Source organism: Lissotriton vulgaris, chromosome 5 (assembly GCF_964263255.1).
Source record: "Lissotriton vulgaris chromosome 5, aLisVul1.2, whole genome shotgun sequence".
NCBI classification, from domain to species: domain Eukaryota; kingdom Metazoa; phylum Chordata; class Amphibia; order Caudata; family Salamandridae; genus Lissotriton; species Lissotriton vulgaris.
Window position 1 is genome coordinate 244,504,386 of NC_141693.1, and position 12,888 is coordinate 244,517,273.

General features: G+C 45.8%; 1 protein-coding gene across 1 annotated transcript in view; it reads left to right on the top strand.

Moving 5' to 3' along the window:
• Window positions 1-12,888, top strand: part of LOC147710591 (CDK5 regulatory subunit-associated protein 2-like) — an 883,251-nt gene that overhangs the window by 756,728 nt on the left and 113,635 nt on the right. Inside the window, exons 33-34 of the mRNA XM_086921269.1 lie at window positions 9,480-9,611; window positions 9,706-9,956. Of these exons, the coding sequence (XP_086777395.1) occupies window positions 9,480-9,611; window positions 9,706-9,956 (383 nt within the window). The remainder of the gene's footprint in view (window positions 1-9,479; window positions 9,612-9,705; window positions 9,957-12,888) is intronic.

A 12,888-nucleotide genomic window follows, 5' to 3' on the forward strand; every position in this document is an offset into this window, starting at 1 on the left:
CCCCTATGTACCCCAAGCTATTTCAAGAATGGTGAGATTTAGTAAAGATGATTTTTGAAGGATCGTTTTAAATCCCAAGGTTTCCCTAAAAGTCGCCAGTTCCTCCACGACAGCAGTCGGAGAGGTGTGTGAATTCGACAAGATGAGCCCCCCAAGGTAATGCCAGATATCTGTGAATGACTGCAGATTCGTTCATAAAAGGTTTCATATATAAAGCAAACAATGAGGGCGCCAGTGGGCAACCCTGGTGGGTACCTCTTGTGATTGTAAAGGTTCGGAACAGGATTCCATTAACCCTCACCATTGCCTTGTTGGAGGCATGGCTACTCTGGATCCATCCGCCAAACCACGGGCTACAGTGTGCTAGTACTGCATGGAGATATGGCCACTGAACTCGATCGCACGCTTTCTTTGCGTAGATGGAGAGGAGAAGTGCTGGTGTACAGGAGCATTGTGTCTTATCTAGGTGGTGGCAGAGAAGTTTGATGTTGTCCCGCAGCTCCGCTCAGGTGTAAACCCTGTCTGTTCAGGGTGTACCAAATCTTGCATGTAGGGAGCTTGCCTATTAAACAGAATACCCATAAAGATCTTGGTGTCCACATTCATCAAGGAGATGGAACAGTATGAGGAGCAGCACTTAGGATCTTTCTCCAGTTTGGGGATGACAGTAATTGTGGCCACTTGCATTGGGGGTGCAGGGAGCCGGTGGTGCTAAAATCATTGTATAGCCTTGCCCTTATCAGGATCTTCCCCCTTCCCAAATGCTTTATAAAATTCTACGCTGTAACCATTGTGAAGTCTGGAGGCGTTTTATTGTCATAAGGACTTTATTATGGGTTATGTCCCAATTCAGACTGGCGATATCCATGGGGTGGAGGGGGGGTTTGGAGGGGGGCGGAGGGTTAGGGGGTTAGATGCAAGTCAGAGAGTACGCAATTCGCATCAAGGCTCTCCGCAGAGTAAGAGTTGGTATAAAATGATTTAAATTCCTCAGTGATCAACTCTTACTGATGGGTCAGGGTACCATCTGACTTCAGCAACTCATCTATTCTCCCTTATAGCCTGAGAGCAGAGTCGGGGCCAGGAGACATCCTGCTGTAATCCATCCTGCATAGTACTTTTGTTTTTTACTTAAACTTATCCTGCCCTTTCCATGTCTATAGCTTTTGCATCAGAGGGTGCTGCTCTATCAGGATTATCCGGTATGGTGTGCGGGAATGCATCCTGAGTCTCAAGGACTTCAATGGAATAAAGGTCATAGGGTATCTAGTTTGTTGAACCCATGTGGCAGCTGTGCCACGGCGAGGAGGTCAAGAACTGCCCCTGCATCAGTGGTCACGAACTGCATCAGAAGCACTTTCCTGGTGTTGTAGTTGGCGTATTAACGCGCCGCACTCCATGTGACTCTCAGTTTCCTGGGCGTTACGTAGCTTGCATTGCTTTAGATGAGTGGAGCGACAGAGGCTGACGGAGGAGGAAGTTGGGTCCTGCAAAGACGACTGGGCTGAAGTGGTCTCGTGAAACGCTGGCATATCTATCAGCGACTGGGCCTCCTCCAAAGATCAGACACTCTGAGTCTGATTGTTCCACACAAATTGGAGGTGGCAGGGGTGCCCCCATCTATATCAGACACCCTTCTCATGGAGGAAGTCTGTCACAGGTCGGAGCTTCAGTGGCATTGTAAAGTCATTGGGGAAAGATCTTCATACAACCCTATCTTGAAGCCTTCAAAGTCAACAGTGAGTTTTTCACGTACCACAGACAGGATGAACTCATTTTGTCTGTAGTAGTGCAGGCAGGTGAGGATATCCTGTGCTTGACCTGGCGAGCGGGCAGGATGGCCTGCCCTGTGAATGCGTTTAAGGACAACATCTTGATCCCTTGATTCTAGTCGGTGACCATCCAGTTCCTCCTCACAAGCGTTGTGGGTTTGTTCCAGTGACTCCACTTTCTGGTCCAAGACGCTGATGTCCTTTCCTGAGGCCCTTCACCCCCGATGCCATCTTCTGTTTAAGGGTGGCAAAGTCACATTGAAGAATCCGAAAGAGTTGTTCCTGAAATGGTTGCGTCACCTGGGCATCATCTGGGGGTATCATTTTCCACCTCATTCCCCAGCTCCTAACCCAGTGCTGGGGTGGGGGATGTATTTGTAGGTTGTTCCGCCTTTCTTGCTGGGGTTTTAGAGAATATGTCCTTGAGGGTGTCATCCTACTTGGTAGTGCAGTGGGAAATCATGATGGCTTGCTTTGTGAGCCACCTACACCATTAAAGAGCTGTAGGCCAGAGTAAAGGAGGTTTGCTGCAGTTTTCCAGGACTTACAATAGCAAACAAGGAACCGCTGTGCTGGCCGCCACTAAGGAAGGCCCCCAGTGATGCTGGAGATAAGATGGGAGGTCTCTCCCAGGCAGGTGAACCCCACCACAGCGGGTCCAAACAGCAGCAGTGGCTGGGCTCAAGGAGCACTCAAAGCCTCAGGTGTGTCAAAAGGACCATCTTTGCGCCAATGCTGCGCATGAATTAGGCATCGTGGGGTCCCCCATCGAGCATCCCCAGAAGAGAGATGGAAGCCCAGAGCGCTAGGGGTATTTCAGCTTCCCCTTATGGCCCCCAAAAAAACATGCAGGTGAGGTAATATGTAGCCGGCTTCCTCTGCAGCGCCTCACTCACATGGACTATCGCCAAAGTCGTTCAGCTTGCCTGAGAAGCACTCGACTAAGGCAGTTTCATCAATGCATTGGCCGAAAGAGGCTCCTCAGCAGACAGCGTCTCTTCAGGTCCCACCCGCAGTTTACAAGCTATTCGGCAGGTGTAGCACCAGGCAGGTCCTCAACCCAGGCTGCAGGCACATCAGATGCACTGGGAGGTTAGAGCAAAGGGGAGCCGCTAAACCCTCCACCAGGAATTGTGCGTCACAGTTCACCCGTGCCACCACTTTGATTTGTGCACCTGTCTATCCTCCCTCGTTCCTGGCTGGTCGTTGCCGGTACTTCTGTGTATTTTGTGGGGGTGCAGGGAAGCCGGCCAAGTCCGCCAAGGGAGATGGACAGTCTCTCTGCTTCTTCCTCTCTGCAACAAGCATGGAGGTGGCAGAGCAGATGTTAGGTATAAAGTGAGGCATCGGCAATCGCCAGGCCCAATGAACCTGCCATCTTGGAAGTACGGCTGGCAGGCCTCGTCCGGCCCCAAATGCATTGCGGGGTCCACCACTGGAGCAGAGGCTACTCCGGGTCCGGACAGCATCCCAGCAGGACAGAATGCGCAGACACGGTCTCAAAGGGCCTCAAGATCTGCCAAGTCGCTCCGATGCAGAGGTCAGGCAGCATAGCTCAGAGAAGCCGCTCCTACACGGGCACCATCTTGGACATACCCTCGCCTTAGTACACTTTTAAACTGTAATCCTGATCAGAGAGGAGTAGCTTTTTCATGTTTCATATGTTTGGAATAGTATTGATAAGTCCAGTTTACTGGTGAAGTTGGACTTAACATTACTATTTTAGATATGCCTCTTTTAGAAGGTGGGCATTTCTCTGCACTTACTGCTCTGTGTGCCTGGCAGCCTGGCTCCACTACATGTCTGGGGTGGGTGACAGCTACGCTTTGTGCATTCCCATAGACAGCCACAACACAGGAAGGATAGGTGTGTCAGTACCAATCTCCATACATCTGCATTGTAATGGCCTTGCCTGGGCAGGATGGAAGGGAGGAACTAACTCTTAACTTGAATAGGTAGTGTCCTGTGCCCACACAAAGGGCTAATCCCCCATATAGTTAGTCTGGCAGGCAGGACGGGACTGAGAGGGAAACCTGTGCACTTCGGAGAGCTTCTTGGAAGTCCCCCCCCCCCCCCCCCCCCCCCCCCCCACATTAGAGGCACTTTTGGGAATAAGCAAAGGGAATCTGACCCCCTAAAACAGACACTTCTGGATCCCAACCTCTGTCAGTAGGAATGCTGTGCTGCTTAAAGGAATCTTCTTTAGACTGCAGACTTTGAAAGCCTTGCTGCCTGCTGCTCTTTGACTCTGCTGAAGAAGAGCTGGACTCAGGGAAATCAAAGTATCTGCCGCTTCTCATGTGCCTGGCTCACTAGAAGTGGCCCAGACACCTGCAACACTGATTCCAATGCATCACCTGTCTATGTGTAACAGAACCGGCACATTGACCCGGTTGCAGCAGTAAAAGTGGCGCATGTCATCGGAACCAGCGCTTTGCCTCCAGAGATCTATGATTTGGACAGCATATCTCTACTGCTGCAGTTTGTTGAGATTGCTGCTTCCCCTGACTGCATGCGGTACAAAAGGAGGTGGTGACGGACGGAGCATCTGAATCAATCAGACACTCACACCCAGTCAAATATCTGGGTTTAATCCATCACCGTTCTTTAGCCCACTCTGCCACCCCAGTTCAGACATGGCTATATGCAAATCAGTCTGACCCTGTGCCTCATGGGAACAGTCCAGCCCGAACTGCAAACCATGTCTTCCCTGGACCAGAAACAAGCTTCCGAGGACCGGTTTCTGGCATTCCAGCCATCTTCAGCCCGGCTTGCTTGAATCCAGTGGCAAAGTGAGCAAGTGACTCACGTCTGAGCATACCCTGCCACACTTGTGGCAGCCAAAAGCGGTACAAAAGGGGGTGGTGATGGACGGAGCATCTGAATCAATCAAACACTCACACCCAGTCAAAAGATCTGGGTTTAATCCATCACCGTTCTTTAGCCCACTCTGCCACCCCAGTTCAGACATGGCTGTATGCAAATCAGTCTGACCCTGTGCCTCATGGGAACAGTCCAGCCTGAACTGCCAAGCCATGTGACTGCATGGCAGGATCTGGCGCCTTGCTCGACTCCTCTCAACTCTGGCGCCCATCTTTGGAATTGACGCATCGCCTTCACTGAATGGAAAAGATTGACTCATCTCTCTGCTTGCGACCAGGAAAGGTACTTTCTTCACTGGAGTCTGTGTGGGTCCTCTAGCCAACCTGTGCTTCCAAAATGCTGGTCCAAACTTAGACTTTGCCTCGGTCCATCGTAACCTAAAGTACCTTTTTTAGCGCTACTTGCTTACCTTTTTGTACCTTTTTTAGTGCTACTTACGCCCACGGCAGGGAAATAGACCCCGCTACCAAACAATACTACGCAATAAAAAAAATGGACTGGGAAAATGGGACTAAGCCACAGCAATAAAATAAGATGGTCTAGTATGCCTTTTTCAGATCAAGCCCTCCTGGAAGAGAGACAGAGGAAGAGAAGCAATTCAGTGGAGTTCAGAGATCGAACCAACTACGGGGCATAATGGCTGCAGTGCACAGCACAAAAAACTTGAGATAGAAATCGATGCAGTATATGTATAACTTGCTCAGAGCAAAAATGCATTACATTTGTGAAAAATGTACCCAAAAATTAACTTGCCACATTGACGCTTCAGGGTGAGATAAAAACCCTGTGCAGAGAACTTAACAAACCTCTGAAAAAAATTAGATGTCGCTGGCAAGACTGGAGGACTCTGAGGAGAGGTCCAGAAGGAACAATATAAGAATAGTAAGTGTACTTGAGAGGGGGAAATGCCAAAGTGCAAAACTCTTTGTAAAAAATGGGATCCTAAACACCCTTGAACCTAAAGGACTCTATGAAAAGAGCTCACAGGGCACCAGCATGTCCACCCAGACTACCCCTACCCCCCCTGAGAACAATCATTTGCTGCATCTTTAATCACAGAGAAAGGGATGCAATCTTACAGGCGGCTAGAATATGGATCAGCTCCACTTTGAAAATTAATCAATATGGATTGTTCCCAACTTTACTCTGCTGGTCCAAAAACAATGATGCAGTTTTGATCCTGTCAAAAGAGAACTGAGAGACCGCGGAATCAAATATATGATCATGTTCCTAGCAAAATGAGGGTAGTGGCTGAAAGCAAGACACAGAGCTTCTAGATGCTAGAAGAAACATGGGATTGTCTGGAAGGATGGCAAGTGGTCTATGAAAGGACATGCAGAACTCATGCAACTATTTAGAATCTCAGGGTGATGCTGGCTGAGATGATGAAGAAATGAAGTGATGAGGAACAGGCACCCAACTAAAAAGAATTCTTGCAGGCTTTTGGATTAACATACACTTGGTGGACCCAGTATCCACTCAAAAGTCAATAGTCGTTCCATTCAGATGTCCATCACAGCCATTCATGTATAGGTAAATTCAAGGATGCCCATTTCTGGCCAGAGGCATACCCGAGCATTCCCCACTATAGTTTGTACTTGGCGGGTGAAGAGGAAAAAAATCAGGAGTAAATGGAGACTAGATCCTTGGATGCAGAAAGATAGGGAAGTAATGGCAAAAGTCAGAGAAACAACATTGTTCTATATCATGGAAAACTGGGCCTCGGTTGAGTCGCAGGTGACCATATGGAATTCTGACCCTGGAGAAACTTGTCTATCATGGATGGAGTTGGAACAGGTGGAGCATAGAACACCAACAGTAATCCCATTACCTAGCGATGGGTGAGGTATGAAATCAAATGTAGCTGCTTCAGTGCCCGAATAGGGTAGTTAGAGCTATATAAATGCTGCAATACAGTTCAGTATCTAACTATACACAACAGACTTGATGATGTAGAGAATAAGGGAGGCAACATGTTGGCCTGACTTCATAGACTGGAACAGATGAGTCCCAGTGTTTAGTGGCAAGAGGGTGCCAAAATAGCAGGAAATACTAATATGGTGACAGCTCTTGCTGAATACTAAATAAACTTAGACAGGAGTACGATCGAAGTACAGAGGGAGGGGCTCAGAGCATTCCTGAGGAATAACGAACTCCTCAGTTTATCTAGCGAATATCAGGAATGGTTTGAGGCAGAAATAGAGGTGATTAGGGATCTCCAACCCAAGAAAGTCCCTGGACCCAGTGGGATCTCCGTTGATGTTAGACCTGTCTGCCTTATGGTTGGCTTCCACCAAACCTTTTGCTTTCACCCTCCTATTTGTTTTAATTGTTTTTTTGTTGGCTCTAGGACTTTGTGCGCTTTACTAATGCTAAAGTGCTTGTGCTCGCTCCCTAAAACACAGTAAAATTGACGTACACCTGATTGGCATATTCATTTACTTATAAGTCCCTAGTAAAGTGGTATACCATTTACCCAGGCCATGGTACTAGTTGGCCTGAAGTCCTTATTGTGGCACCGAAAGTAGCTCCTTAAAACATCCCAGGTATGTTATTGCAGCCTTTGTCCAGTTTTAAACTGCCAATTCAACTTGACAATTTGTCACCCTTGCCAAGCCCTAAATGCATGTAAGTCATCCCAAAGGTAGGCCATAGGCAGCCCCTAGACCAGGGTGCATTGTCATTAAAAGGTTGAGAATGTACTTTTAAGTTTTACATGTCCGAATAGAAAAAACTCAAAAATTCATTTTTATCTACTGTGAGGCACACTGGGTTGCCTTATTACATTTGTGCTAACATTTGATTGGGAACAGGTTAAGATTTCATCTTTGGTGTCTGATAAATTGTAATTTAAATTCCTCTTAAATAGTAAAGTTGGATTTTAAGTTAGAACTTTGAAAATTCCACTTTTTTGAAAGTTGCCATTTTTCTGCCCTATTTGCTGATTGCAGGCTGTTCTTGGGTGAAATGACTGGGTGTAGTTGGACTTTGTATATTCTTCCCTGAGAGCCGCATGGTAGAGATATTAGGTGTGCCTGGATAGGCAATCCCTGGCAGGATTTGGGGGGGGGGGGGGGGGGGCGCACAGCCCCACTTGCGAATCCTTCGGCTCGGCCCTCCTTTATACAAAAGACTTGCTACCAGTGCATTGTGCCTGCAGGCAGCCTAGAGCCTAGGGTATTTTAGGCAGAAAACTCCCTGCACTTCAAAGAGAATTCTCTAGAAACCTCTACTTCAAAGAAGGCACCAGGTATAAAAATAGGACCCTCAGCCCTACTTTTCATTTCTCTTTCTGGACACGCGCAGTGACTCCCAAAGGACTGCCTGCTGCTGTGGCCTGCAGGAGTCCTCGTTCCTGCACCAGGAAGGACTGCTCTGCTGCCTGGAGCCTGCCTTGAATACTCAGAGACCGCCCTGCTGTATGAGCCCTGTTCCACTTCTTGAACCCAGGAGTGACTCCAAGGGTTAATTGACTGGCCTGATCAGAGCCTCAGGGGCAGAAAAGACTCCAACCATCTTGAACCTGCACCTGGACGCAGCCTGAGTGAGTCCCATCCCCCCAAGTTGTACCTCCCCAGTCCTGGACCCTTGGAAGTGGTTCTAAATGTGCCCAGCTGCCCAAATCCAGAACGTGGAACTTGAAAAGATTTTAGCTAAAAACTGCTTTGAGAACCTAGAGGAGACCGGGGCCAACCTGGTTTTCTATCCTCCCAAGGTGCATCTCTGGTTGGCCTGACTTTGCAGAAGCTCCTGCTATGTTCTTCTTTGCTGCAGCAAATCCTGTTCAGCGGTTCTTCCCAGAAGGGCTATCTGGCCTCTTGGAGCCCTCACCAGCTACTGCTATTGACATAGTCCTGCTGGAAGACGGGATGTTACATGAACCCCGCCCACAGAAAGCAACAGCTGTCATATATAAAAAGTTAATCAACAACAAAGGGGAATCCCACTGGCGAATTTAAAGGATTTGTGTGAAAAATGTGTGATTCTTCCAAGAGGGAGAATGGGAGAGGTTGCAGTAAAAGCAGGATTCAGACTTGTCCAACTAAAACTTTTACAGAGGGCCTTCTTAACCAAAACACTTCTGGCCAAGATGGGGCCTGCCCCTATAAACATTTGTCTTAGAGGATGTGGACAACCAGGCAGGTACTTCCATACAATGTGAGCATGCACCACTCTGTTGCCTTCTGGAAGTGGGTGGAAACATATCTTAATGAAATTGTTTCAGTTTAAATTGCAACCTGTCCAAAACATCCCTTGATGTCTGAGGAGGGAGTGTGAGTGGGGTGTATATCGACTCAAACCAATATAGATATAACCTCTTCTGGTTGGTACTAGTGGTAGCAAGACAAAATATTGTTTGACAATGGAGTACACCCGAGTATCTGAAATTGCAGCAATGGAAGGAGGATTTAGACTGGTGTATGTTGGTGGGAAAAACTTTAAGAAGGGGAGGAGCTGCCTGAAGTAATGAGAAAACGTATGGTCTGGCTAGAGGAATGGAGGTAATGTGCAATAGTAAAATACTCCGCTGTGGTGGAAGAAAAGGGGCTATGATGTATGATATTGTAATACTGTTGAATCCTAGAATGCTAAGCATTGCATACCTCAATATTTACCCATGTTTTCTGTGCTTGTTTTTGTATCAATAATTGTAAAACAAAATATACAAGAAAAGAATAGGCTTGGTCTTCCCTTTTGCTCTGTTACCTAATACTCTGTCCCTTTCCAGTCTTGTTAACTGATTTGCTGTGAGAGTGGTGTGACTAGAGACCCCATCTATTTCTATATAAAGTAAAATAAAATGAAACTTTTTAAATTTTGCAGATGTAAAAATTGATGCTGAATTTTCAAAAGAAGAGGTTCACACATCAAAGAAACAGGGATTTGGAAAAGTGCCTAAAGGTGGTGCCCCAGCTGATCAAAGTGCTGTAAATTTACATTTCCAATCAGCTACAGGTTAGATGTTCAAGTTACCTAACTCTTTGATACACAGTTGAATTATGCTTTTAAACAACATAATTTAGAAATGTCTATTTCTTTTCACTACTAGATCCAGTGTTAAATGAACCAAGTTCTTCGCAATACCTTAATCATTCATCAGTCAACTTTTCAGCCACATCGTCTAATGCCGCTACTTCCTCTCGCATGTGGGCTGATAAAAATGGATGCCATGTTTTGGGACTGAATGAGAATTACTGTGTATTAAGGAAGCAGATTGCTGAGGGTCGAAAGCTTTTACGGAAGACAGAGGCTCTTGTTAAAGACGTCAGAAGTAAACAGCACAAATCTTCCATTTCAAAGGTAAATCTGTATTAATGTTGAAAATGTGGTACTCATACCCTTGCTGGAATCAGATTTTGATGAGATGAAAATATTTTCAAAGGTAGTACTTTCTTGTATTTTACTTATTTTTGATGATGGTTTGCTGATTTTGAATTGTATTTTCTTTTCTCAGTGGCCTATGCAAATTATAGACTCGAAGTTGATCTCACAATATTGAAGGTTTATAATTGTCTTAGAGGATGTTAACATTTAAAATATAACAACCTGATCTAGGAAGCTGGCTCTATATATACTATAGTAAAACACAAACAATTGAAGAAGGGTCTGAGGGAAATTTAAAGACCTGCCCAGTTCGTATCCCCCTAACTGTAATCCTAACAACAAAAAGAACCGGGGGTCTATAACGGAGCTTCAAGTACTCCGAGCTGCTGCAAAACTCCTACATAAGTGAGTTAGGCGCTAATAGAGCTATATAAGTCTCTATATCAGAATGTGTGCCAGGACAAACCTGTCGAAGGACCTACTGAGATTGTTGGTAAGACCCGTACAGAGATGTGTTGGATTCCCATCAAATAGGTATGTAGATCAAGTGTTCTCATTTGGTCATCCAAAAATGGGGTGGTATGTCTCTTGATCAATGAGACCCATCCATCGCCCTTACTCAATTGGGTCGCACCATCAATCGCTAAGGTACCCATGAACAAATGATAAAGATGGGATCGAGTGCAGTGCAAAAATCAAAAGATGTGTGAGTTAAAAACAAGGGGTAAAAGGATCAATAGGCGAAAAACTCTAATGTAATTTGTCCTTTCCCTCAAACAAACAAGAACAATGCAGAGGAAGCAGTCTAAATATATAACTGCATTTACAAGGCCAACATGTTTCAGCCGGTAGGGACAAGATCCCATGGCTTTCTTCAGGGCCAGAGTTCTAAGCATTAGCTACTGCATACATAAAGTGAACGTAACGACAATCTGTAAAGGATATACATAAATAGTCCAAAATCGTGTTCCTCTGTACCAAACGGTGTCTCTTACATCTGAATAGTACAGGGAGTGTACCTCACCTCTCCTGGAACCCAGCTCAGGAAAAAGGAGGCCCCGCTCTGTCCGGCGTTGTCTCATTGCAGGACCCGAGCTTCGTGGGAGGTTCCAGGAGAGGTGAGGTACACTCCCTGTACTATTCAGATGTAAGAGACACCATTTGGTACAGAGGAACACGATTTTGGACTATTTATGTATATCCTTTACAGATTGTCGTTACGTTCACTTTATGTATGCAGTAGCTAATGCTTAGAACTCTGGCCCTGAAGAAAGCCATGGGATCTTGTCCCTACCGGCTGAAACATATTGGCCTTGTAAATGCAGTTATATATTTAGACTGCTTCCTCTGCATTGTTCTTGTTTGTTTGAGGGAAAGGACAAATTACATTAGAGTTTTTCGCCTATTGATCCTTTTACCCCTTGTTTTTAACTCACACATCTTTTGATTTTTGCACTGCACTCGATCCCATCATTATCATTTGTTCATGGGTACCTTAGCGATTGATGGTGCGATTCAATTGAGTAAGGGCGATGGATGGGTCTCATTGATCAAGAGACATACCACCCCATTTTTGGATGACCAAATGAGAACACTTGATCTACATACCTATTTGATGGGAATCCAACACATCTCTGTACGGGTCTTACCAACAATCTCAGTAGGTCCTTCGACAGGTTTGTCCTGGCACACATTCTGATATAGAGACTTATATAGCTCTATTAGCGCCTAACTCACTTATGTAGGAGTTTTGCAGCAGCTCGGAGTACTTGAAGCTCCCTTATAGACCCCCGGTTCTATCTATATATACTATACCAAAGTAAGGTATAGTGTGCCTAGAGTCCAGTGGACCCCAAAGTCTTACAGAGGTAAAAGTAGATAATACCATACTCTCTATTTGTGGTAGTGTAGGCGAGCAGTAAGGCTTTATCAGAGGGTAGTGTTAAGCATTTATTGTACACACTCAGACAAGAAATTATGTCACACCTTCAAAGACTGAACTCAGACCAATTGTTTTGTATACAAATATTTCTTTGTTGTATTTTATTTTTAGAACCAAGCCAGACTTAGCGCAGGTAAGTAAAATAGTACTTTTCTGGTATAATACAGTTTGAATGCAGTTGGCTTTGTTACAGGTAGGTCATATATTCAGAAACAGTGTAAATTACTTTTCAGTTAGTTCGCAATTACTTTTTGAGTACTTTTTAGATTACTTTTTCTGCTACTTTCATATCTAGTATAAAATGCCTAGATATCACACTGGGACATTTCCTGGATAGAAAGTAAGTATGTTGTTTTTGGCAAAACTCAGTTTCTTAGGTATTCATACAATTTCCAACTCCACAACTTTTTAAAATGAAAAACAGTGAATGCAATCCTATGGGAGGAAATGAAGTTATTGTTTTAACTGTAAGTACTTGGTTGTGTGAGTTGTGTGTCTGGGGTTAGAACCAGGGTTCCCCCAGGATCAAGGAAGGCCTCATAGAGCACCCACAGCAGCCAAGGGCGGCCGGGTGCAGTATGCTGGATCGACGTTGGGAGACCAGGTGGTTTCAATGGGGAGGCTCCAGTCAGAACAAATACTGCAGCTCATGCACGAAGATCTTCTGGAAGTGACCAGCGGTTGGATAGGTAAGTTGGCATGTCGAGGGATGCTGGGACACCGTCGGTTGGGCCACCCACAGCCCTGGGACGTCAAGTGCAGGGATGTATTTTGGCGTTGGGTTTGTTCTTACTGGCTGCGGTCGGGTGATTCTCCAGAAAAGGACTGCAGGCGTCGTTGGGAGACTTGAGGTAGGGCTGGGACCACCAGATCTCAGGTCAGGATCACCATGGAGACCTCCTCGTGGTGTTGGGCCACTCGAACTCTGGCCATGGGTGTTGGTTTCATAGTGCTGCAGATCTGCGG